The sequence below is a fragment of the Oncorhynchus masou genome, chromosome 8 (genome assembly GCF_036934945.1).
Source record: "Oncorhynchus masou masou isolate Uvic2021 chromosome 8, UVic_Omas_1.1, whole genome shotgun sequence".
NCBI classification, from domain to species: Eukaryota; Metazoa; Chordata; class Actinopteri; order Salmoniformes; family Salmonidae; genus Oncorhynchus; species Oncorhynchus masou.
In genome coordinates this window covers 31242145-31269149 of record NC_088219.1, presented here as the reverse complement: position 1 = coordinate 31269149, position 27005 = coordinate 31242145, and the positions used below count along the sequence as shown (strand labels likewise).

The window sequence follows — 27005 nt, the reverse complement described above, 5'->3', positions numbered from 1 at the left end:
GCGACCAAGCTTTAACTTCCTGACTGATGTCTTGAGATGTTGCTTCAATATATCCACAATTTTCAATTCTTCACGATGCAATATGTGTTGTAAAGTGCAGCAGTCCCTCCTGCAGCAAAGCACACCCACAACATGATGCTGCCACCCCCGTGCTTCAAGGTTGGGATGGTGATCTTCGGCTTGCAAGCCTCCCCCTTTTTACTACAAACAATGGTCAAACAGTTCTATTTTTGTTTCATCAGACCAGAGGACATTTCTCCAAAAAGTTTAATCTTTGTCCCCAAGTGCAGTTGCAAACCGTAGTCTGGCTTTTTTATGGAGATTTTGGAGCGGTAAATTCTTCCTTGCTGAGCGGCCTTTCAGGTTATGTCAATATAGGACTTGTTTTACTGTGCATATAGATACGTTTTACCTGTTTCCTCCAGCATCTTCACAGGGTCCTTTGCTGTTGTTTTGGGATTGATTTGCACTTTTCGTAATTTTTTTCCTGAGGTCTTGGCTGATTTCTGTTGATTTTCCCATAATGTCACGCAAAGAGGCACTGAGTTTGAAGGTAGGCCTTGAAATACATCCACAGGTACACCTCCAATTGACTCAAATTATGTCAATTAGCCTATGAGAAGCTTCTAAAGCCATGACATTTTCTGGAATTTTCCAAGCTGTTTAAAGGCACAGTCAACTTAGTGCATGTAAACTTCTGACCCACTAGAATTGTGATACAGTGAATTATAAGTAAAATCATCTGACTGTAAACAATTGTTGGAAATATTACGTGTGTCATGCACAAAGTAGATGTCCTGACCGACTTGCCAAAACTATAGTTTGTTAACAAGAAATTTGTGGTGGTTGAAAAAGTTTTAATGACTCCAACCTAAGTGTTTGTAAACTTCCGACTTCAACTGTATACTGACAGACCGTTACCTAAAGTCCTTGAACTCCACTGTTGCAAAGGGGTGTGTAGGCCTTTCACTATGAACTTGGTCACAGCTAGATGGAACTCATTCACCCACTCCTCAGTCATCCTCCCACTAGCTGCCAGCGTGAAGGGGCTTTGGGCTTGTCTTTGGCTTGGACCAGCAGTAATGAGAGACGAACACCGACAAGAGACGAACACCGAGCTCGGCAGTCGAAAACTGTGCATTTCTCTGCCTGTACATTATGCACTTTCGATAGATGCTTGGACAGATTGCTTGTAAGGGCGGGAACACGAGCAAAAGTATTGTTGCACCTGTGGCATTGATTCTGGTGAAGTGTAACTGTCACACCCTGGCCATAGTTTACCTTGTATGTTTATATGTTTTGCTTGGTCAGGGTGTGATCTGAGTGGGCATTCTATGTTGGATGTCTTGTTTGTCTATTTCTATGTCTGGCCTGATATGATTCTCAATCAGAGGCAGTTGTTAGTCATTGTCTCTGATTGGGAACCATATTTAGGTAGCCTGGGTTTCACTGTGTGTTTGTGGGTGATGTGGGTGATCCTGTCTCTGTGTTTGTTTGCACCAGATAGGCTCAGTCACTTTGGTTTTTCTTTTTTTCCTCCTTGTTTTGGAAGAGAAGAGAACGAGCGCCATTCTCCTTGCGGAGATGGTGCAAAATACATCAACACGGTCGGCCCCTGGGATTGGGCTGGCCAACACGATTTGGTTTGCTTGGAAGGAAAAGGAGTTGGAGCCTTTACGACGGGAAACTTTTGGAAGGATAATATTGATGGGGATTCTAAAGCTGACGGTGAAGGACGTGTTTTGTTTCCAAGGCAACTCGTTGGAGGGAGCATACGACGTGGCACTATATACAGAGGAGAAACACGATGATATCCTGAGAAGGGCAAGAGCAGTGGGAGGCACTATGAAATAACAAGCCTGGCGAAGAACAACTTTAGGGTTGTAACTGTCAACATTTACAACCCATACATTAAGGACGAAGAGGTGAGGGCCTTTCTGGGCAGATACATGGATAACGTCTCCTCAGCAAGGCACCTCAAAGACTCCCTTGGGTTTTGGAATGGGAGGAGAGGCTTCCAGGCCCTCCTCAGGGAGGACCCAAAGGGACATGGTGGCTACCTCCATCCTCCTGCTATGTTCTCCCTAGGGGCTGACAGGGGGACGTTGTTTTATGCACGTCAGCCCCCATTTTGCAGGCGCTGTATGGCCTATGGCCACATTTTCGCCTCGTGCAGCACGAGAAAATGCAGATTTTGTGGATCTGAGGAACACGAGGCGAGGGATTGTGACAAGCCTAAGGCGTGCCACGGGTGTTGCTCGTCAGCACACCTGTGGCGGGGGTGCCCGGCTTGTCAGAGGTCATATGCGTCTGCGGCTGGGTGGGGGGGGAGCAGGAGCTGGGGATGGGGAAGAAGAGGAGGGGAAGGAAGCACGCCTCATGACCAGAGTACAGGTCCAGAGGGGAAGGCCGCAAGGAAGGAGGAGGAGCAAGAAGCGGCGGATGGAAGAGAGAAGGAAACGGAAGGCACGGGAGTAGGAGAAACAGGAAAAGTGGCGGAAGAAGGCAACCGAGTGGAGGAGCATGAGAGAGAAGAAAGCGAGGGAGGAGTGTTGGAGAAGGCGAAGGTGGAAGAGCAAGTGGACTGGGGGGAAAGTGCCCTGGTGGAAGAGATGAGGGGTATGGTGGAGGAGCTGGCGGGGGGGGAGGGTGGTATCTCTCCACTGCCGCCATCACCAAAGAAGAGAATGAAGAGGAGGGTGCGATTGGCCGACAGTGAGAAGGAGGGGATGGCCAAGAGAATGATGGGGGTGGGAGAAACTTCTGGGTTGCTGCTGGTTTCCCCAGGCCCTCAACTTCTGTTGGGTGGGGACACACCTAACAAGACTCAGGACTGGGTACAAGAGGAGGTGGGGAGTTTTTTGTTTGGGGACTCAGCCTCCCCGATTTTTTTCCAATCCAGCTGCAGCACTGGGGAGGGGGAGGATTGTGGGGGTAGACCCAGGGTGCAGGGCACCCCGGAGCCAAACACTATTCCTGCATCCTGGGTTGGTGAGATGGAGGAAGAGGGGGGGATGTCGGGAGTACAGATGGTGTTCTCACCGGTAGATATGGAGCAGGGGAGCATCGGGTGAGTCTCCTGTTTTTGTTTTTTTTCTGTCTGGGTTTAGAATTTGAGTGTATTACATGTTTTTATTTTATTCTTTCATGGGGTCTAATTTTACTTTTGTTAGTTTAAATGTACGGGTTTAAGGGATTTTGTTAAGAGGAGGGCGGTTTTTAGTTATTTGGAGGGTGTGGGCTTTGATTTTTGTTTTTTACAGGAGGTTCACCTGAGGGATGGAGGGGATGTTAGTAGGTTTAAGAGGGAGTGGGACAAGGGGGAGTCGGTTTGGGGTATTGGGGGGGTGCACTCATCGGGGGTAGGGATTTTGTGTGGGCACAGGGAGGTAAAAGTGGAGGATTCTTTTGTGGTAATGCAGGGGAGGGTTATAGGGGTGGATGTCACGATAGTGGATTGTAAATTTAGATTAGTGATGGTGTATGGGCCACAGGTGGTGGCAGACAGGAGGGAGATGGTGGACTGTCTGACGCCCCTGTGTGTCACAAATAGGAAATTAGTGATAGGGGGGATTTTAATACAGATTTAGGAATAGGGGGGATAGCAGTGCAGGCGCCATTGCCGGGCTAATGGCTTGCCATGGTCTGGTAGATGGTGGTCTGCACACTACTCCGAAAATGGCCGGTCCTACATGGTCCCCTACAACTCCAGGTGGGTTGAGCGGAGGCTCGACTATATTTTTGTGGGTAAGTTGTCTGGGCGGCTGTTGCCTGTTTTCTTTTCGGATCACAACGGGGTGCTCATGCAGGTGAGGTCGCCAGTCTTCCTCTTTGGTAGTGGGTACTGGAAGTTAGATTGGGATGTGCTGGAGGAGCAGGCTTTTGTTGACGGGTTTTATGGTTTCTTTTGGAGGCTTGAAGGCCTCCGGTCCATGTGCGAGGGGGTGTTAGAGTGGTGGGAATTAGTTAAGGTGAGGATTAGGGCTTTTATAATAGGATATTGCAAGAGGAAAAAAAGGGAGGAGAGGAGGGAGGTGGATCGTATCCAAAGGTTAATTGAACTCGAATACGAGGCAGGCAACCTCGGCGGGTCGTTTGACTGGGAGAGATCCGCAACCCTAAAGGGAGTTGCAGGAGCAGAAGGCTCGAGCTTTCCTGGAGCGTGCGCATAGCGGCTTTCTAGAACATAATGAGACTTGTTCTGCTATGTTCTTTAAGTCGGTTAGGGCCAGACAGAGTAGGAAGGTAATGCATGGCGTTAGGGAAGAAAATGGTAGTATAGTTAGAGAACCAGAGGATATGGTCAGGGTGACAACTGATCATTTCCAAGGTTTATTTAAGGAAAGGGAAATAGATGTAGAGCAGGGAAATGTGTTTTTAGAACACTTGTCCAGGCGGTTGCCGGAGGACATTAGAGAAGTGATGGAGGCCCAGATTTCACTAGAAGAGGTTGAGAGCGCTCTTAGGAGGATGGGATTTTGCATTCATTACATAATAAGAGAGTTTACATGTAGGTAGCCTAGTGGTTAGAGTGTTGGGCCAGTAACCGACATATTTCTGCATCAAATTGTGATTGTGTAGTCTAGAGCGATTTTCTAGGTTAGCTGGCCAGCTATTGTCGTTCTTTTAACGTAGCTAGCCAGCTAGCCCCCGAATAGCAGCACTGTAGTAACTATTACAGTACAACGGTTTGTTTTGTTTGATCGTAGCTAGCTAGCTACATAGCCGTCTTTGTATCTAAGACAATTGTGTAGCCTAGAGCGATTTTCTAGGTTAGCTGGCCAGCTATTGTCGTTCTTTTAACGTAGCTAGCCAGCTAGCCCCCGAATAGCAGCACTGTAGTAACTATTACAGTACAACGGTTTGTTTTGTTTGATCGTAGCTAGCTAGCTACATAGCCGTCTTTGTATCTAAGACAATTGTGTAGCCTAGAGCGATTTTCTAGGTTAGCTAGCCAGCTATTGTCGTTCTTTTAAGGTAACGTAACGCAATCAACCTGCTAGCTAGCCAGCTAGCCCCCGAATAGCAGCACTGTAGAAACTATTACACTCGACGGAACGACTTGATTAGTGTAGTGTCAACATCGCAGCCACTACCAGCTAGCCTACTCCAGCAGTACTGTATAATTTCAATCATTTTAGTCAATAAGATTCTTGCTACGTAAGCTTAACTTTCTGAACATTCGAGACGTGTAGTCCACTTGTCATTCCAATCTCCTTTGCATTAGCGTAGCCTCTTCTGTACCCTGTCAACTATGTGTCTATCTATCCCTGTTCTCTCCTCTCTGCACAGACCATACAAACGCTCCACACCGCGTGGCCGCGGCCACCCTAATCTGGTGGTCCCAGCGCGCACGACCCACGTGGAGTTCCTGGTCTCCGGTAGCCTCTGGAACTGCCGATCTGCGGCCAACAAGGCAGAGTTCATCTCAGCCTATGCCTCCCTCCAGTCCCTCGACTTCCTGGCACTGACGGAAACATGGATCACCACAGATAACACTGCTACTCCTACTGCTCTCTCTTCGTCCGCCCACGTGTTCTCGCACACCCCGAGAGCTTCTGGTCAGCGGGGTGGTGGCACCGGGATCCTCATCTCTCCCAAGTGGTCATTCTCTCTCTCCCCCTTACCCATCTATCTATCGCCTCCTTTGAATTCCATGCTGTCACAGTTACCAGCCCTTTCAAGCTTAACATCCTTATCATTTATCGCCCTCCAGGTTCCTCGGAGAGTTCATCAATGAGCTTGATGCCTTGATAAGCTCCTTTCCTGAGGACGGCTCACCTCTCACAGTCCTGGGCGACTTTAACCTCCCCACGTCTACCTTTGACTCATTCCTCTCTGCCTCCTTCTTTCCACTCCTCTCCTCTTTTGACCTCACCCTCTCACCTTCCCCCTACTCACAAGGCAGGCAATACGCTCGACCTCATCTTTACTAGATGCTGTTCTTCCACTAACCTCATTGCAACTCCCCTCCAAGTCTCCGACCACTACCTCGTATCCTTTTCCCTCTCGCTCTCATCCAACACTTCCCACACTGCCCCTACTCGGATGGTATCGCGCCGTCCCAACCTTCGCTCTCTCTCCCCCGCTACTCTCTCCTCTTCCATCCTATCATCTCTTCCCTCTGCTCATACCTTCTCCAACCTTTCTCCTGATTCTGCCTCCTCAACCCTCCTCTCTTCCCTTTCTGCATCCTTTGACTCTCTATGTCCCCTATCCTCCAGGCCGGCTCGGTCCTCCCCTCCCGCTCCGTGGCTCGATGACTCATTGCGAGCTCACAGAACAGAGCTCCGGGCAGCCGAGCGGAAATGGAGGAAAACTCGCCTCCCTGCGGACCTGGCATCCTTTCACTCCCTCCTCTCTACATTTTCCTCCTCTGTCTCTGCTGCTAAAGCCACTTTCTACCACTCTAAATTCCAAGCATCTGCCTCTAACCCTAGGAAGCTCTTTGCCACCTTCTCCTCCCTCCTGAATCCTCCTCCCCCTCCCCCCCCCTCCTCCCTCTCTGCAGATGACTTCGTCAACCATTTTGAAAAGAAGGTCGACGACATCCGATCCTCGTTTGCTAAGTCAAACGACACCGCTGGTTCTGCTCACACTGCCCTACCCTGTGCTCTGACCTCTTTCTCCCCTCTCTCCTCAGATGAAATCTCGCTTCTTTTGACGGCCGGCCACCCAACAACCTGACCGCTTGACCCTATCCCCTCCTCTCTTCTCCAGACCATTTCCGGAGACCTTCTCCCTTACCTCACCTCGCTCATCAACTCATCCCTGACCGCTGGCTACGTCCCTTCCGTCTTCAAGAGAGCGAGAGTTGCACCCCTTCTGAAAAAACCTACACTCGATCCCTCCGATGTCAACAACTACAGACCAGTATCCCTTCTTTCTTTTCTCTCCAAAACTCTTGAACGTGCCGTCCTTGGCCAGCTCTCCCGCTATCTCTCTCAGAATGACCTTCTTGATCCAAATCAGTCAGGTTTCAAGACTAGTCATTCAACTGAGACTGCTCTTCTCTGTATCACGGAGGCGCTCCGCACTGCTAAAGCTAACTCTCTCTCCTCTGCTCTCATCCTTCTAGACCTATCGGCTGCCTTCGATACTGTGAACCATCAGATCCTCCTCTCCACCCTCTCCGAGTTGGGCATCTCCGGCGCGGCCCACGCTTGGATTGCGTCCTACCTGACAGGTCGCTCCTACCAGGTGGCGTGGCGAGAATCTGTCTCCTCGCCACGCGCTCTCACCACTGGTGTCCCCCAGGGCTCTGTTCTAGGCCCTCTCCTATTCTCGCTATACACCAAGTCACTTGGCTCTGTCATAACCTCACATGGTCTCTCCTATCATTGCTATGCAGATGACACACAATTAATCTTCTCCTTTCCCCCTTCTGATGACCAGGTGGCGAATCGCATCTCTGCATGTCTGGCAGACATATCAGTGTGGATGACGGATCACCACCTCAAGCTGAACCTCGGCAAGACGGAGCTGCTCTTCCTCCCGGGGAAGGACTGCCCGTTCCATGATCTCGCCATCACGGTTGACAACTCCATTGTGTCCTCCTCCCAGAGCGCTAAGAACCTTGGCGTGATCCTGGACAACACCCTGTCGTTCTCAACCAACATCATGGCGGTGGCCCGTTCCTGTAGGTTCATGCTCTACAACATCCGCAGAGTACGACCCTGCCTCACACAGGAAGCGGCGCAGGTCCTAATCCAGGCACTTGTCATCTCCCGTCTGGATTACTGCAACTCGCTGTTGGCTGGGCTCCCTGCCTGTGCCATTAAACCCCTACAACTCATCCAGAACGCCGCAGCCCGTCTGGTGTTCAACCTTCCCAAGTTCTCTCACGTCACCCCGCTCCTCCGCTCTCTCCACTGGCTTCCAGTTGAAGCTCGCATCCGCTACAAGACCATGGTGCTTGCCTACGGAGCTGTGAGGGGAACGGCACCGCAGTACCTCCAGGCTCTGATCAGGCCCTACACCCAAGCAAGGGCACTGCGTTCATCCACCTCTGGCCTGCTCGCCTCCCTACCATTGAGGAAGTACAGTTCCCGCTCAGCCCAGTCAAAACTGTTCGCTGCTCTGGCCCCCCAATGGTGGAACAAACTCCCTCACGACGCCAGGACAGCGGAGTCAATCACCACCTTCCGGAGACACCTGAAACCCCACCTCTTCAAGGAATACCTAGGATAGGATAAGTAATCCTTCTCACCACCCCCCTTAATGATTTAGATGCACTATTGTAAAGTGGCTGTTCCACTGGATGTCAGAAGGTGAATTCACCAATTTGTATGTCGCTCTGGATAAGAGCGTCTGCTAAATGACTTAAATGTTAAATGTAAATGTAATGGGAAAACGGAAGGTGCCTGGGATGGATGGGCTGCCAGCTGAGTTTTATCTCAAGTTTTGGGGTATACTTGGACCAGTGGTCCTCGAAGTCTTGAAGGCCATCCTTGAGACGGGGGTCCCGGGGGGATCAATGGCTGTTGGTGTGCTGTCACTTTTATATAAGAAGGGGGAAGTAACAGACCTTGGCAACTGGCGGCCGTTGACCATGCTGTGTGTAGATTACAAGCTACTTGCAAAGGTTTTAGCAGACCGGTTGCGCACAGCCCTTCCCAACGTCGTCCATGAGGATCAGACGTGCGGGGTAGAGGGCCGCTCTATTAGATGGAACCTACAGTTAAATCAGGGACTCCATCGCTTGGGTTGAAGATAGAGGACTGCCTTTAATGGTAGCAGCGCTAGATCAGGCGAAAGCCTTTGATCGCGTGAATAGATCCTTTTTATTCAGAGTGTTAGGTCGATTAGGATTTGGGGAGAAGTTTATAGGATGGATTCGTACATTATATGACGGAGCGGGGTGCCGAGTTAGTGTAAATAGTCACTTGGGTGATGTTTTTGACCTCTCGTCTGGGGTCAGGCAGGGGTGCCCACTCTCGGCTCTCCTTTTCGTTCTGTACATGGAGCCTCTGGGGGCTGCCATTAGGGCAGACACAGGGGTGGAAGGCTTGTTGATCCCTGGAAGTGGTGGGCTGCATGTTAAGATGACGCAGTACGCCGACGACACTTCCTTGCTGCTGTGCAAGGACTCGTGCCTGACAAGGTTCCTTGTCATCTTTGGAGATTTCACCCGAGCGTCGGGAGCGGTTCTGAACCATGCAAAGTCTTCCGTCAAGTTTTTCAGAAGATGGCGCGGTAGAACGGATGTGCCCGGGGGGTTCTCTCTGTGAGGGGGCCCTGAGGATTCTCGGGGTCCATTTTGAGCTCAGCGACGCTAAACTGGAACATGCGTATCGCAGTGGTACAGAGGAAGCTGGCAATGTGGAAGGCTAGGTATTTGTCTTTTATGGGAAAAGTCCTGGTCCTAAAGGTGGATGTGTTGCCATCTCTTTTGTATTTGGCGTACATCTACCCATTGCCGGCTTGTCTGAGGAGGCCTCTAGTGAGGCTTGTGTTTCAGTTCATGTGGAGTGGCAGGTGCGAGTGGGTCGCCAGGGCACGCATGCTCTGTCCCATCGGGGAGGGAGGTAGGGGGGTACCACATTTCCCCCTCAAGCTGGACGCAATTTTTGTTTCTTTCTTGTTAACGGAGCTTGCTCATCCAGTGATACACCCGTCCGGTTACCTCCTGCGGGTGTTCTTCTCGTATCAGGCGAGAAGCATAATGGTGTGGTCTAACACGGGTCCTCGGGCGGAACAGCTGCCGTGGCACTTTGGTCATGCGGCCAAGTGGCTGTGTGCGCACCCTGAGGTTGAAGTTGCCCGGGTAGGTTTAGATCACAGGCACCTGTACGAGGAGGTCAGAAAGGCAGGGTGTCCGGCGCCTGTAGTGGGCATCTCGGAAGTGGTCTGGGAGGGAGTGCAGGCGCGGGGGTCTGGACAACAGGTTCAAGGACCTGAATTGGTTGAGCCTCCATAAGTGCTTGCCGGTACGTTCCATCATGTACCGGTATAGTTTGGTGCAATCCCCCACCTGCCCAAGATCCTCTTGTGGCAGGGAGGAGACTGTGTGCCATGTCTTTTGGGACTGTGCCTTTGCCGGAGTAGTATGGGCTAGGGCACGGGTGTTGTTAGGTTTGGTAAGGGGGGATTTTGTATTGACGTGGGCCAGGTTAGAGAGAGGTGTAGGGAGAGCGAGAGGGACGGATAGGGACAGGTTTCTGCTCTGGCTTCTCATGAGTCTCTTTAAACGGGGGCTGTGGGAAGTCAGGCAGAACATGGTGAAGACAGGGAGAGATTGGGGGTGGAAGGGATAGTGAGGAGGGTGGAAGGAGATTTGAGGGGCAGGATGAAGAGGGAGGAGAGGAAGTGGGGGCAGCATGCTGCTCGGGAGAGGTGGAAGGGGGGTTTTAGGGCTGGGTGTCATTTAGATTTGTAAGGGGATAGATTAGGAACGGGGAGATAGGGAAAGGTAGTTTGTAGGGTGACGGGGAGGGAAGATGCTCCCCTAGGTTTTGTTTGGGGTTTTTGTTTTGTTAAAATTAAAATACCATTATTGGAGTATGTATGAAAATTATGAGTTGTAAAGAATGAATGGTATTGAAGGTAATAAATAATTATTTTTTTTAAATAAAAAATAAAATAGGGCTGTTTTAGGTTTCCGCACGTTTGTTAAATCAGTGTATAGTTTCTTTATTAAAATAAAATGAATAACAACCACGCTGCATTTTGATCCGCTCCTCCTTCTACAGACGAATGCCGTGACAGAATCACCCACCACAACAGGACCAAGCGGCGTGGTAACAGGCAAAAGCAACAGCAGGAGCAACAAAAAAAGGAATGGACATGGGAGGACGAATTAGACGGAGAAGGACCCTAGGCTCAGCCTGGAGAATATCGCCGCCCCAAGGAAGAACTGGAGGCGATGAAAGCGGAGAGGCGCCGGTATGAGGAGGCAGCACGGCGACGCGGATGGAAGCCCGAGAGTCAGCCCAAAAAATGTATTGGGGGGGGGGGGCTCAGGGAGAGTGTGGCAGAGTCAGGAGTCAGACCTGAGCCCACTCTCCCTGTTTATCGTGAGGAGCCATTGTGTCCTCCTCCCAGAGCGCTAAGAACCTTGGCGTGATCCTGGACAACACCCTGTCGTTCTCAACCAACATCATGGCGGTGGCCCGTTCCTGTAGGTTCATGCTCTACAACATCCGCAGAGTACGACCCTGCCTCACACAGGAAGTGGCGCAGGTCCTAATCCAGGCACTTGTCATCTCCCGTCTGGATTACTGCAACTCGCTGTTGGCTGGGCTCCCTGCCTGTGCCATTAAACCCCTACAACTCATCCAGAACGCCGCAGCCCGTCTGGTGTTCAACCTTCCCAAGTTCTCTCACGTCACCCCGCTCCTCCGCTCTCTCCACTGGCTTCCAGTTGAAGCTCGCATCCGCTACAAGACCATGGTGCTTGCCTACGGAGCTGTGAGGGGAACGGCACCGCAGTACCTCCAGGCTCTGATCAGGCCCTACACCCAAACAAGGGCACTGCGTTCATCCACCTCTGGCCTGCTCGCCTCCCTACCACTGAGGAAGTACAGTTCCTGCTCAGCCCAGTCAAAACTGTTCGCTGCTCTGGCCCCCCAATGGTGGAACAAACTCGCTCACGACGCCAGGACAGCAGAGTCAATCACCACCTTCCGGAGACACCTGAAACCCCACCTCTTCAAGGAATACCTAGGATAGGATAAGTAATCCTTCTCACCCCCCTTAAATGATTTAGATGCACTATTGTAAGTGGCTGTTCCACTGGATGTCAGAAGGTGAATTCACCAATTTGTAAGTCGCTCTGGATAAGAGCGTCTGCTAAATGACTTAAATGTAATGTAATGTAATGAGCCAAGGAGGAGACCAGAACCAGAGCCGGTGTTGGAGGTGAGCGAAACAGAGACTGTGAAGGAGTTAATGGGGAAATTGGAGGAGAGAGTAATGAGGGAGTTGCTGTGTTGGTGCTTTAAGTATGGAATTCGCCTGAAGGAGCGTGTCGGGGATTTGATGGCACCTGGGTCAGCGCTCCATACTCGTCCTGAGGTGCGTGTTAGTCGGCTGGTGAAGTTGGTGCCAGCCTCACGCACCAGGCCTCCTGTGCCAGCACTGCTCTCAAGATCTCCAGTACGCCTTCACGGTCTAGCCCATCCTGTGCCACCTCCACACACCAGCCCTCCGATGGCAGCTCCCCGCACCAGGCTTCCTGTGCAGACTCTTCCAGATCCGCCAGTCAGCCAGACTCTTCCAGATCCGCCAGTCAGCCAGACTCTTCCAGATCCGCCAGTCAGCCAGACTCTTCCAGATCCGCCAGTCAGCCAGACTCTTCCAGATCCGCCAGTCAGCCAGACTCTTCCAGATCCGCCAGTCAGCCAGACTCTTCCAGATCCGCCAGTCAGCCAGACTCTTCCAGATCCGCCAGTCAGCCAGGATCTGCCAGAGCCTTCCTCCTCTCCTGTGCTGCCAGAGTCTCCCGCCTGTCCGGGTACTGTCACACCCTGGCCATAGTTTACTTTGTATGTTTCTATGTTTTGGTTGGTCAGGGTGTGATCTGAGTGGGCATTCTATGTTGGATGTCTTGTTTGTCTATTTCTATGTCTGATTGAGAACTATATCAGGCCAGAGGCAGGTGTTAGTCATTGTCTCTGATTGGGAACCATATTTAGGTAGCCTGGGTTTCACTGTGTGTTGTGTGGGTGATTGTTCCTGTCTCTGTGTCTTGCACCAGATAGGGCTGTTTTAGGTTTTCGCACGTTTGTTATTTTGTTAGTTTATCAGTGTATATATAGTTTCTTTATTAAAATAAAATGAATAACAACCATGCTGCATTTTGGTCCGCTCCTCCTTCTACAGACGAATGCCGTGACAGTAACCACACTTTTCAACATTTAGCTCTCTCTGCCGTTGTCACTAATTAAGAGCATGGTCTTTCTTGTGTGTGTGCTGTAGCGTGAGAGAGACAGGCTCTGCACGAAAGAGCTATCTCTTCTGGATTGGGAATAGTGAAAATGCATCAGACAAATGTCTTATTCTTATTGCAAATTAGAAACGGTGGGTGAGACAAATGTGCAAGATAACGTTTATGTAGCAATAATAAATAGGAAATGTATTTTCTTAATTTCTCCAGTACCGAAAGCAGAACCGATAACGTCGGAGCTAATTGATTCTACGGTCTTTCATAATTTATCCCCGGGGCCCGTTTAATACCGGGTTTCAGTACCTATCCCTAGATACACCTGAACTCAATTTCTGAATACTTAAGGTCTGAATACTTAAGGTATTTATAAATTTTTTATAAAGTTGCAAACTTTTTTTTTTTTACTTAAAAAAAAAAACAGTTTTCTGTGTCATTATGGGGATTGGTGAAGAAAACAATTAATTGAATCAATTTTTGAATAAGGCTGTAACGTAACAAAATGTTGAAAAATCAGACAAAGATAACTGTAGGCAGCAAGCGTCATGATAGTCAGCATATGTGCAAGGAATTACTGCAGTGCCATTCAACCCTGTTCCTTGAGACCCACCGGGCATGCAGGCTTTTGTTTCAGGGCTGCAACCACACACACACACGATTCAACTAAAGAAGTTTGTGCTGGGCTACAAAAAAATGCCTACACACCCTGTGGGTCTCCAGAGTCACGTTCAGAAGGGGACAATGTTCAAAAATGTATCTTCCGGTTTCACTCAAACTTTTCTCCCTAATGAACATGACTCTGGAGTAGGAAGGAAGAACACCTATATAGAGGATGGGAACGAAACTGTATCAGAAGACGTGAGCCCACCTTTTCTCTTTTTGGTGCAATGGCGTCCAGCTCGTCAATGAAGATGATGGCGGGGGCATTCTTCTCACTCTCCTCAAAGGCCTTCCTCAGGTTACTCTCAGACTCTCCAGACAGTTTACTCATGATCTCAGGCCATGAAACATTTAGCAGGCAAAAGTTCAACTAGTAGTTAACTTTTTCCTGACCGTCACTGAATGGAGTTGGTCAATTAATTCCAATTCAGTCAGTTACATTGAAATTACAATTAAAACATTTTTTGCTCTTGAATGGAATTTAATGCACTTAATGCAATGACAATTGAAACGCAATGAAAAATAACAAAAAGAGGCATTGTTGCTCAGTCTCAACATTGATAAGGAAAAAGAAGGCTCCGGTCTCGTTGGCCACGGCACGTGCAATCAGTGTCTTTCCTGTTCCAGGGGGTCCATACAGCGGGATACCCCTTGGAGGCTAGAATTAGCAATTGAATTGTCTTTTTAATTATTTGCATTATCACATACAACATAATAAAAAACAAAAACTGTTTACTTATTTATCTTTGATCTAATCTTGTCCATGAGGTTTGAGGTGAATGATGAGAGATAGGGTTGGGTATCCAGATTTTCGGTATTATCGGTTTAATACACAAGGGGGTGCAAAAAACACAAAAAAGCCCATTGGGACTCTATTACCAGAATGCTAACAAAATTGGCACAAGTAATAGCGAAGTTCCATGGAGGCTAGCTAAATACGATAACGAGCGCAGACGGAAAATAAACAAATTGCGAAGACAAGTCCTAAAATTATACATATATATTGTATTTTCTGCCGAATGTTGTTGCACTAATGTATTTTCTGCAAAGGAAAACTATAGTTGCTCGTCCCTTATTACTGTATTATATTTTAAAAATATATATAAATAAAAACTATACTTTCAATATAAAACGTGACCCCTGTCAATACCACACAGCTGGACTCGCTTTCTCCCGCTGCGCTATTTCAAACACGTGACTGGGTCAACTGTTCTGGGGAACTACGGTAAGCTTCATAATGTGACAGGTGAAATGAAAAACGCGATCTGCATTATATCCTAACATATTGCACAAGTTGACTGCAGGTATTTACTCTCAAAATAGCAAAAAATATACAAATGTATTGAAAAACTTAAAATAAATAGTTTCAACGGTATTGAAAAATACCCCAGTATACGGTATACTGCCCAAGCCTAATGAGAGGTGATGTATTTAGTTTACCTTGACGCCGATGGCCTTGAACAGTGCTGGGTGTCTCAGGGGCAGCTCCACCATCTCCTTAATCTGGGCCAGCTGCTTCCTCACACCCCCAATGTCATCATAGCCAACCTCATTCAGAGACTCCTCCTCATCCTGAACAGAGATATGTGGTTGTTAAAGCATAGAAAAGCAGAGGGAAAGGCTACAGATAACTATTTCTTCGTATGCTTTCTATGATCAGAAAATCTGGAATTCCTGAATGATCGAGAAAAATCACATCTCTGAAAACGGCAACTTTAAAGTCAACCTGCTCTCATGCACAAGTTCCAACCGAAGCCTGGATGTAGCCCCTACCTCTCGTTTGATGGGCTCGCCCTCACAGTGGATGACAGTGTCTGGGGCCACGATGCAGTAGGGGTTGGGATCCGTCTCCACTACCTTGAACTCCACCGCACGCATGCCTCCCCTCACCAGGAAAATGTCCCCTACAAAAACAACAGAGACTTCACATTAAACCAGGTCACAAAGATCCTGACCTTAGCTTGACCTTTTATTTTTTTTTCAAAGTTATAGTCTGCTGGCAAAGACATAGCTTCAAGTTCGTTACACACTGAACGGATGAAAACAGACCAAAACAGGTATGGATGACCTGGACATTTTTCCAATGAGAAACACTTTAGATTTCCGTTGCAACATGTTTTTGACCATAACCATAACACAGAAGAACGTCTGTAGTACGGGGTCAAGTTCAGGTGGAGGAAGTACCTTAACCTCTTTGGGGTAGGAGGCAGTATTTGGTAGCTTGGATGAAAAACGTGCCCAAATTAAGCTGCCTGCTACTCAGCCGTAAAAGCTAGAATATGCATATAATTAGTAAATTTCTCTCTGCATCTGTCCTCGTGCTCCTAGACCTTAGTGCTGCTTTTGATACCATCGATCATCACATTCTTTTGGAGAGATTGGAAACCCAAATTGGTCTACACGGACAAGTTCTGGCCTGGTTTAGATCTTATCTGTCAGAAAGATATCAGTTTGTCTCTGTGAATGGTTTGTCCTCTGACAAATCAACTGTACATTTCGGTGTTCCTCAAGGTTCCGTTTTAGGACCACTATTGTTTTCACTATATATTTTATCTCTTGGGGATCTCATTCGAAAACATAATGTTAACTTTCACTGCTAAGCGGATGACACACAGCTGTACATTTCAATGAAACATGGTGAAGCCCCAAAATTGCCCTCGCGAGAGGCCTGTGTTTCAGACATAAGGAAGTGGATGGCTGCAAAGGTTCTACTTTTAAACTCGGACCAAACAGAGATGCTTGTTCTAGGCCCCAAAAAACAAAGAGATTTTCTGTTGAATCTGACAATTAATCTTTATGGTTGTACAGTCATCTCAAATAAAACTTTGAAGGACCTCGGCGTTACTCTGGACCCTGATCTCTCTTTACACGAACATATCATGACTGTTTAAAGGACAGCTTTTTTCCATCTACGTAACATTGCAAAATTCAGAAACTTTGTCTAAAAATGACGCAGAAAAATGTATCAATGCTTTTATTACTTCTAGGTTAGACTACTGCAATGCTCTACTTTCCGGCTACCCAGATAAAGCACTAAATAAACTTCAGTTAGTGCTAAATAAGGCTGATAGAATCAAAAAATATGATCATATTACTCCAGTGCTAGCCTCCCTACACTGGTTTCCTGTCAAGGCAAGGGCTGATTTCAAGGTTTTACTGCTAACCTACAAAGCATTACATGGGCTTGCTCCTACCGATCTCTCTGATTTGGTCCTGCCGTACATACCTAAACGTACACTACGGTCACAAGACGCAGGCCTCCTAATTGTCCCTAGAATTTCTAAGCAACCAGCTGGAGGCAGGGCATTCTCCTATAGAGCTCCATTTTTATGGAATGGTCTGCCTACCCATGTGAGAGACGCAGACACTGTCTCAACCTTTAAGTCTTTACTGAAGACTCATCTCTTCAGTAGGTCCTATGCTTGAGTGTAGTCTGGCCCAGGAGTGTGAAGGTGAATGGAAAGGCTTTGGAGCAACGAACCGCCCTTGCCGTCTCTGCCTGGCCGGTTCCCCTCTTTCCACTTGGGATTCTCTGCCTCTAACCCTATTACAGGGGCTGAGTCACTGGCTTACTGGTGCTCTTTCATGCTGTACCTAGGAGGGGTGCGTCACTTGAGTGGGTTGAGTCACTGATGTGATCTTCCTGTCTGGGTTGGAGCCCCCCCCCCACCTTGGGTTGTGCAGTGGCGGAGATCTTCCTGGGCTATACTCGTCCTTGTCTCAGGATGGTAAGTTGGTGGTTGAAGATATGCCTCTAGTGGTGTGGGGGCTGTGCTTCGGCAAAGTGGGTGGGGTTATATCCCTGTTTGGCCCTGTCCAGGGGTATTATCGGGCCACAGTGTTTCCTCACCCCTCCTGTCTCCAGTATTTATGCTGCAGCAGTTTATGTGTTGGGGGGCTAGGGTCAGTTTGTAATATCTGGAATACTCCTGTCTTATCCGGTGTCCTGTGTGAATTTAAGTATGCTCTCTCAAATTCTCTCGGAGGACGACCTGAGCCCTAGGACCATGCCTCAGGACTACCTGGCATGATGACTCCTTGCTGTCCCCAGTCCACCTGGCCGTGCTGCTGCTCTAGTTAACTGTTCTGCCTGCGGCTATGGAATCCTGACCTGTTCACCGGATGTGCTACCTGTCCTAGACCTGCTATTTTCAACTCTCTAGAGTCAGCAGGAGTGGTAGAGATACTCTTAATGATCGGCTATGAAAAGCCAACTGACATTTACTCCTGAGATGCTGACTTGCTGCACCCTCGACAACTACTGTGATCATTATTATTTGACCATGCTGGTCATTTATGAACATTTGAACATCTGTTATAATCTCCACCCGGCACAGCCAGAAGATGACTGGCCACCCCTCATAGCCCGGTTCCTCTCTAGGTTTTTCCTAGGTTTTGGCCTTTCTTGGGAGTTTTTCCTAGCCACTGTGCTTCTACACCTGCATTGCTTGCTGTTTGGGGTTTTAGGCTGGGTTTCTGTACAGCACTTTGAGATATCAGCGGATGTACGAAGGGCTATATAAATCCATTTGATTTGGATAGAAAACACTCTGAAGTTTCTAAAACTGTTTGAATGATGTCTGAGTATAACAACCAAAACCTGAGAAAAAATCCAACCAGGAAGTGGAAAATCTGAGGTTTGTAGATTTTCAACTCAGTGGGATATTAGTTGTGTTTCACTTCCCAAGGCTTCCACTAGATGTCAACAGTATTTACAAACCGTTTTGAAGATTCTACTCTAAAGGAGGGGCTCATAAGAGCTCTTTGAGTGAGTGGTCTGGTAGAGTGCCACAGCCTCGGTCTGGCGCGCTCACGTGAAAGGTAGCTACATTCCACTTCATTTGTACAGACAAAGGAATTGTCTGGTTGGAACATTAATTACGTTTTCTGTTAAAAAACATCCTAAAGATTGATTCAATACTTAGCTTGGCATGTTTGTACGGGCTGTAACGGAACTTTTTTAACTTTTCTTCCGACGTTCGGCGCGACCTGAACACGCTTTTGGATTTGTTTACCAAACGCCCTAACGAAAGAAGATATTTGGACATAACTGATGGGATTCCTGGGAGTGCATTCTGATGAAGATCATCAAAGGTAAGTGAATATTTAAAATGCTATTTCTGAGTAAATGTTAACTTCTTGAAACTCCCCATCCCGGATCCGGGTTTGTGACTAAAGCCTCAGGCTCATTAGCATAACGCAACGTTAACGATTTCTGAAAATCGCAAATAAAATGAAAATAATGCGTCTGCTCTCAAGCTTAGCCTTTTCTTAACAACACTGTCATCTCAGATTTTCAAAATATGCTTTTGAACCATAGAAATTGACTAATTTGTGTAAGAGTATGCAAAGCTAGCATAGCATTTTGAGTAGCATTTAGCACGCAACATTTTCACAAAAACCAGATAACCAAATAAATAAAATCATTTACCTTTGAAGAGCTTCTGATGTTTTCAATGAGGAGACTCTCAGTTACATACCAAATGCGCAGTTTTTCCTGAAAGCGTCTGTGTGTAGGAGAAATCGTTCCGTTTTCTACATTGCGTCTGGCTACCGAAACGAACCGAAAATTCAGTCACCTACAACGTAAAACTTTTTCCGGATTAACTACATAATATCGACCGAAACATGGCAAACGTTGTTTGGAATCAATCCTCAAGGTGTTTTTCACATATCTCTTCATTGATATGCAGTTCGTGGAAGCTTGCTTTCCTCTCTGTATCGCATGGAAAAATACTGGCAGGTGACTTTTACGCACCAATTTCGGCGCAGGACACCGGGCGGACACCTGGTAAATGTGGTCTCTTATGGTCAATCTTCCAATGATATGCCTACAAATACGTCACAATGCTGCAGACACCTTGGGGAAACGACAGAAAGGGCAGGCTCATTCCTCTCGCATTCACAGCCATATAAGGAGACAATGGAAAACAGAGCCTCAAAAATCCTTGTCATTTCCTGGATGCCATCTCATCTTGGTTTTGCCTGAAGCTCACGTTCTAGGGCACGCACAGAGAATATCTTGGTATTTCTGGACACGTCAGAGTGTTTTCTTTCGAATGCTATCAATTATATGCATAGTCGAGCATCTTTTTGTGACAAAATATCTTGTTTAAAACGGGAACGTTTTTCATCCAAAAATGAAATAGCGCCCCCATAGATGTAAGAGGTTAACTACCCAATATGGCGGGTATCTTTTTGGCTGCTTTGTTGTCTAAAGGCTGTACTCAGATTATTGTATGGTTTGCTTTCTCCGTAAAGCTTTTTGAAATCTGACACAGCGGTGGCATTGAGAAGTTTATCTAAAGTTCCATGTATAATAGTTGTATCTTTATCAATGTTTATTATGAATATTTCTTTAATTTGATGTGGCTCTCTGCACAATCACCGCACGTTTCAGAACTACTGAACGTAACACGCCAATGTAAACTCAGATTTTTTTTATATAAATATGAACTTTATCAAACAAAACATACATGTATTGTGTAACATGAAGTCCTATGAGTGTCATCTGATGAAGATCAAAGGTTAGTGAATAATTTTCTTTATTTATGCTTTTTGTGACTCCGCTCTTTGGCTGGAAAAAGGGCTGTGTTTTTCTGTGGCTTGGTGGTGACCTAACATAATCGTTTGTGGTGCTTTCGCTGTAAATCCTTTTTGAAATCAGACACTGTGGCTGGATTAACAAGAATTGTATCCTTGAAATGGTGTAAAATACTTGTGTGCTTCAGGAATTTTAATTATGAGATTTTTGTTGTTTTGAATTTGGCGCCCCGCACTTTCACTGGCTGTTGCAGGGGGCAGGGGGGGGGGGGGGGGGTTCAGCTAGCGGAACAGTCCTAGACAGGTTAAACATTTTCTCCTATTTGGTGCCTACTGAAAACACCCCATGTTATCCTCTGAACAGTTACCTTTCCTGATGGGCCTGTAGGCCTCCAGGAAGTAGGGCTTGAGGTAGACCTCAAACAGGTTCCCTGTGATCCCCTCTACAGTGTCATCAATGGGCAGAACATGGATCAGTTTCCCGTACTTCACATCTGGGCAGGGCTGAATACTGTGTGATCACAAAAGGAACTAATTATGCCATGGCTTTACTGTACAGTATGAAGGAGCAGCGGTCTGGTTCCCCACATCATACTGCACTGATGCCAAAGTTCTCCAGTTCTATCTCACCTGATGACATCTCCCAGGCGGACTCTCAGGTTGTTGCGGACCATTCTGTTCATGCGGACCTTCTCGTCGGAGCAGGTGTCGTCAGAGAGCACGATGCATACCGTCTCCCGTCTCTTCTTTCCTTTCATCAGCACTGTGTCTCCCCTGAACAGCTGCAACTCATCCATCTTTGCCTAGGGTGGGCAGGAAAGAGGAATTAGTCAGACACGGAATCCTACTGATATAGTATAGAACCATGAACAGGGAATATAACTGCAATACAGCCTGCACAACATGAATGAGTGAGTTACTGGTGAAATAATATTGTAGTACTCAGTGCAGGCAAGGGGTTCACTAAAATGTCCCTTCCCCATTCATTCGCACCACCAATGTCTCACCTGAGACAGAGAAACCACACTGTTGTCCTCATTGAGAGATTCATCCACAACCAACCGGTTGGGCCTGGTCTTCTGCTTTAAAATCGCTGTGGATAGATCATTTTTCGATCTGAGGGAAAATCAAAGAGATTGTAAATGTTTATGATGGCAAGATGTAACATACTTCAAAATACATTGAATCTGGGAATATATAGACAGCAGAAATTTCCAACAGTCAGCTAGCTGTCTAAGAGACAAACGGGTTTCTTTATTCAGATTTTTAAAATTAGGATCCAAATAAGTCGACGCCAATGGTGACCGCTAGTCTTTCTGGGGTCCAACACATAATGAGAAATACATTATAGACAACTCACATACATTTAAAACATTGACATAAACATTTCAGACTTACATAAAAACTGACTAAAAGAATAGTAATGTGTGCGTTACAGTGCGTGTGTGTGCACGCATCTATTAGTTACACATACATGTCAGTACATACACACAAAAATGAGGTCACATGGGGGAAAGGCGTTCTGCCTTGATGTGTTGCTTTATTTGTTTTAAAAACAGGTTTGCTGTTCACTCGCAATATATGAGATGGAAGGGCGTTCCATGCAACATTGGCTCTATATAATATTGTACGTTTTCTTGAATTTATTCTGGACCGAGGGACTGTGAAGAGACCCCTGGTGGCATGTCTGGTGGGGGAAAGTACGTCTGTCAGAGCTATATGTAAGCTAATTACAAACTATTTGGAATTTAACACATACATTTCTCACAAAAACAGGAATTGATGCATGCAGCCAAGAGACCGAAAAGCATACTATTGATATTAGCCCTCTGTGTACATTGAAGGGCAAGGCATGCTGCTCTCTTCTGGGCCAGCTGCAGTTTCTCTAGGTCCTTCTTTGGAGCACTTGACCATACCAATGGGGACTAGTTATGATTAGATCAAACTGGAGCCTGTAAGACTTGTTTGGTTGACTGTGGTGTTAAAAATGCTGAGCATCTCTTTATCACAGACGGACCTCTCCCCATCTTTAAAACAATTGAATCAATATGCCTTAAACATGAAAATGTATAGGGTGTCCAACGTTTTTTTTTACTAAAAGGGTAAAATAATGTAAATTGTGTATTGTAATCCTCTAAGAAACCAATGGTCCAATCCTCATGTCTCTATCATAATCCGTGCAAAATGTATTGGAGTTTATACCCTTGTACTGTAGGATGGTCAGGATTAGGGTGACCAGGGCAGCAGCTACTCTTCCTGGGCTTCAGCAAAATTAAGGCAGTTATACAATTATAAAAACATCAAGTAACATTACAATACATTCAGAACAGATGTCACAACACATTAAGTGTGCCCCCTCAGGCCCCTACTCTACAACACAAAATCCATGTGTGTGTGTGTATAGTGCATATGTTGTTATTGTGTGTGTATGTGCTTATGCCTGTTGGTGTTGCTTCACAGTCCCCGCTGTTCCATAAGGTGCATTTGTATCTACTTTGTTTTTTATCTAACTTTACTGCTTGGAGGCCAAAGAAAAAACATTGCATTGCATCAGCTAGGCTGAATTCTGTGCAGGAATTAAGGCTACTACCTACCCGACAGGCTCACTTTCCAGTTGAACTCATCTTTTTTCTCAAATCGGCGGGACATAAAAACAATCAAGGTAAGATGATATCGATTTTGAAACATGAAATGTAGTAGGCTACTTTAATATGCGCTTTTCAAATTAATTCAAAATTCCTGTTTTTTTTCAAAGATTTCTCACAAAAACAAGCACTGAGCATATACCAAGCTTTTTATTTTCAAAGCGTTTTACATTTAATTCAGCTTGTGTCACTAATTTTGCAACCCACGGAAACAAGTTCGAAGACCACAAAATGTCTTAAGGTTTAAACGGGCGGGTTCCGTTAAAAAGAGAAGAATAATTCTTAAAATTCCACGTGGAATCAGGGAGTCCAACCAATACACAGACTCCCAATTTGTTGAGTCCCAAAAAAATATTATTGGGCCAATTGTGTGCCGCCATATGAGACCCAATCACAGACGGATGTGATGCAGCCTGGAATAGAGGTCGACTGATTATGATTTTTCAACGCTGATTCAATTATTGGAGGACCAATAAAAGCATATATACACTGCTCAAAAAATAAAGGGAACACTAAAATAACACATCCTAGATCTGAATGAATAAAATATTCTTATTAAATACTTTTTTCTTTACATAGTTGAATGTGCTGACAACAAAATCACACAAAAATGGAAATGGAAATTTGATCAATGGAAATCAAAAGTATCAACCCATGGAGGTCTGGATTTGGAGTTACACTCAAAATTAAAGTGGAAAACCACACTACAGGCTGATCCAACTTTGATGTAATGTCCTTAAAACAAGTCAAAATGAGGCTCGGCAGTGTGTGTGGCCTCCACGTGCCTGTATGACCTCCCTATAAATGCCTGGGCATGCTCCTGATGAGGTGGCGGATGGTCTCCTGAGGGATCTCCTCCCAGACCTGGACTAAAGCATCCGCCAACTCCTGGACAGTCTGTGGTGCAACGCGGCGTTGGGGGATGGAGCGAGACATGATGTCCCAGATATGCTCAATTGGATTCAGGTCTGTGGAACGGGCGGGCCAGTCCATAGCATCAATGCCTTCCTCTTGCAGGAACTGCTGACACACTCCAGCCACATGAGGTCTTGCATTGTCTTGCAATAGGAGGAACCCAGGGCCAACCGCACCAGCATATGGTCTCAGAAGGGGTCTGAGGATCTCATCTCGGTACCTAATGGCAGTCAGGCTACCTCTGGCGAGCACATGGAGGGCTGTGCGGCCCCCCAAAGAAATGCCAGCCCACACCATGACTGACCCACCGCCAAACCGGTCATGCCGGAGGATGTTGCAGGCAGCAGAACGTTCTCCACGGCATCTCCAGACTCTGTCACGTCTGTCACATGTGCTCAGTGTGAACCTGCTTTCATCTGTGAAGAGCACAGGGCACTAGTGGCGAATTTGCCAATCTTGGTGTTCTCTGGCAAATGCCAAACGTCCTGAACGGTGTTGGGCTGTAAGCACAACCCCCACCTGTGGACGTCGGGCCCTCATATCACCCTCATGGAGTCTGTTTCTGACCGTTTGAGCAGACACATGCACATTTGTGACTTGCTGGAGGTCATTTTGCAGGGCCCTGGCAGTGCGCCTCCTGCTCCTCCTTGCACAAAGGCGGAGTTAGCGGTCCTGCTGCTGGGTTGTTGCCCTCCTACGGCCTCCTCCACGTCTCCTGATGTACTGGCCTGTCTCCTGGTAGCGCCTCCATGCTCTGGACACTACGCTGACAGACACAGCAAACCTTCTTGCCACAGCTCGCATTGATGTGCCATCCTGGATGATATGATAAATTAACAGGCACCGCATTGATTACATGCAACGCAGGACAAGCTAGTTAAACTAGTAATGTCATCAACCATGTGTAGTTTTATTTTACCTTTATGTATCGGCAGGACAGGATGACTGCGTCAGGTAAGCTCAAGGGGAGTGGTGTGGGTCTAATATTAAGCAAGTATTAAGGACCTGCTCGCCTTAGTTTGAATATCTCATGATAAGCTGCAGACCATAATATTTAACAAGAGACTTCATCAATATTTTTCGTAGCTGTCTATTTACCACCAAACTGATGCTGGCACTAAGACCAAATTCAACAAGCTGTATAGGGCCATAAGCGAAGCAGAAATAAATCTCACCCAGAGGTGGAGCTCCAAGTGGTCGGTGATTTTAATGCAGGAAAAACAAATGTTAGTTTACCTCATTTCTACCAGCATGTCACATGTGCAACTAGTAAAAAATAGATCACCTTTACTCCACACACAGAGACGCATGCAAAGCTCTAGCTCTCCCTTCATTTGGCAAATCTGACCCTAACTCGATCCTCCCAATTCCCGTTTACAATCAAAAACTCAAAACAGGTGATGAAGCAGAACGATGAAGAGGATACTAAAATACAGATTTTAATTGTCACATGCACCGAATACAACACTTACAGTGAAATGCTTACTTACAAGCCCTTAACCACCAATTCAGTTTTATGAAAATACTGAGAAAAAGTCAAAGATAAGAAAAACAAATAATTAAAGAGCAGCAGTAAATAACAATAGCGGGGCTATATACAGGGGTACCGGTTCTGAGTCAATCTTCAAATAATATTTTTGCAGGAATCTCCTTGCGAATGATTTTGCCGAAGATTGTATCACCGCCGGGCTAGGCAACCTGAGCTGTTCAGAAGCCTCTTGGACCTAGACGTGGCACTACGGTACCGCTTACCGTGCGGTAGCAGAGAAAACAGTCTGACCTAGAAGGCTGGAGTCTTTAACATACCTTAAGGGAACATTTTGACATTCGCCATATTGTTAGTGAGAAAGTCCATATTGCAAATGTACGGTCCCTTACCAGACGTCCGAAAACATTTGTAAAATTCGCGGACGGCGCCGGGCCGGATCTACCGGGAAGTCAAACGAACTCTCTCGGACATTCGGTTTCCGTTTTATAAAATAATTAAATTTGTCATTTTTCCGCTGTCCCGGTAAATCCCACAAGAGGGCATAAGCAATCATATTGCAAATGTACAAAACATCACGAATCACGACGTGGCCTTATCTCCTAAACGGAAAATATTTTGAAGCTGAAACTTGGTGAGCATAGGTTTGGCATAATGGGCAGTTGGCCCCGAACAAGATGGCGTCTAGGCCTCAACGGTTTTTGAGTTATGGCCATTTTTCTGGGATTAAAGGTCCAAAATGAAAATAGAGCAATAATTTTTCCGCTTCACGTCAAAGTCAAGGAGCCTCCGGTGTCAATAAAAAAAAGAACCAGCCATTTATCTATCGTCATTTAAGAGAAATCGTACAATGTCAAATTGGTGATGTTCAAAAATAGTTTTTTTTTTTTTTTTTTAAACAGTTACAGATCCAGTTGCAGGGTGTTCATACGAATCTTTTCAAAGTGTGCTGCGGAGCTCTGCGAGATTTCTGTGATTTTCTATGATTTTCTGAAATAACACACACACACACACTCACTAAACCCTCCGTAAATAACTCAGTTCTTAACGTAAAGACTTAAAACTCAGGATTCTGTAAAGGCATACCCCAATCAGGATATGAGTTTATTTATAGCTTCCTGTGCCAACCGGAAGTGCCTTAAATGGTGTCATAGTGGCTGTTTCCAGGGGTTAAAAAGGTAAGATCTTTTCAAAACTTCATATGTGTGATTAGGCAACCCCCGTAAACTGTAAGTCAGTCATTTCTCCCAACAGATGTCAAAGAAAAGCTCTCTCTCTCTCTCACACACACACACACACACACACACACACACCAAGGATGGAGTGACAAAGTGCGGTGCTTCAAGACACACAGAGCCTGCAATGGCATTTCCATATTCTCTAGGCCGTGCCGAGTTCAACGAGACGCCCCGCTTGACCGTAGCTCGCTCTGAGTGCAGCGACCGTGAAAAAAAGTAGGCCCAAAATGAAGCCTGGCCCTAAATGTCATTTGCTTTTGGGTGACAGTGAGAGAACCGTTAGGGTGAGAAGCACAATTCGACCTCAGGATCGTACCTGAGGTCCTCCCGATCTGTGCAAGCCTAACCTTGGCCGTGTGGCATTAACCCTTAAAACCCTGTTTTACTGTTTTGATCTCACAGATTACAATGACATCTCTCCCCATAGGAATACATTGCCTGCTCCTCTAAAGTCAACCTGAAGCCTATGTGGGTTATGAATGCCTTATGAACCTGTCTTCGATGACAGTCCATCAGGACACTATGTCTACCTGTGTCGATTCTAAGCTTCCTGGACCAACCGGAAGTGGTTAAAAAAAATAAAATAAAAAATAAAAAAAAATCGCCCTAAAAGTGTATATCCATACCCTACCTGC

At 46.5% G+C, this 27005-nt stretch overlaps 1 protein-coding gene across 1 annotated transcript in view; it reads right to left on the bottom strand.

Moving 5' to 3' along the window:
* The window catches only part of LOC135543806 (transitional endoplasmic reticulum ATPase-like), a 118522-nt gene that overhangs the window by 33647 nt on the left and 57870 nt on the right, over window positions 1–27005 (bottom strand). The window contains exons 4-10 of the mRNA XM_064971139.1: window positions 21094–21202; window positions 20717–20889; window positions 20455–20597; window positions 15317–15447; window positions 14984–15115; window positions 14099–14201; window positions 13752–13885 (exon numbers count right to left, since the gene is read on the bottom strand). Coding sequence (XP_064827211.1) covers window positions 13752–13885; window positions 14099–14201; window positions 14984–15115; window positions 15317–15447; window positions 20455–20597; window positions 20717–20889; window positions 21094–21202 — 925 coding nt within the window. The remainder of the gene's footprint in view (window positions 1–13751; window positions 13886–14098; window positions 14202–14983; window positions 15116–15316; window positions 15448–20454; window positions 20598–20716; window positions 20890–21093; window positions 21203–27005) is intronic.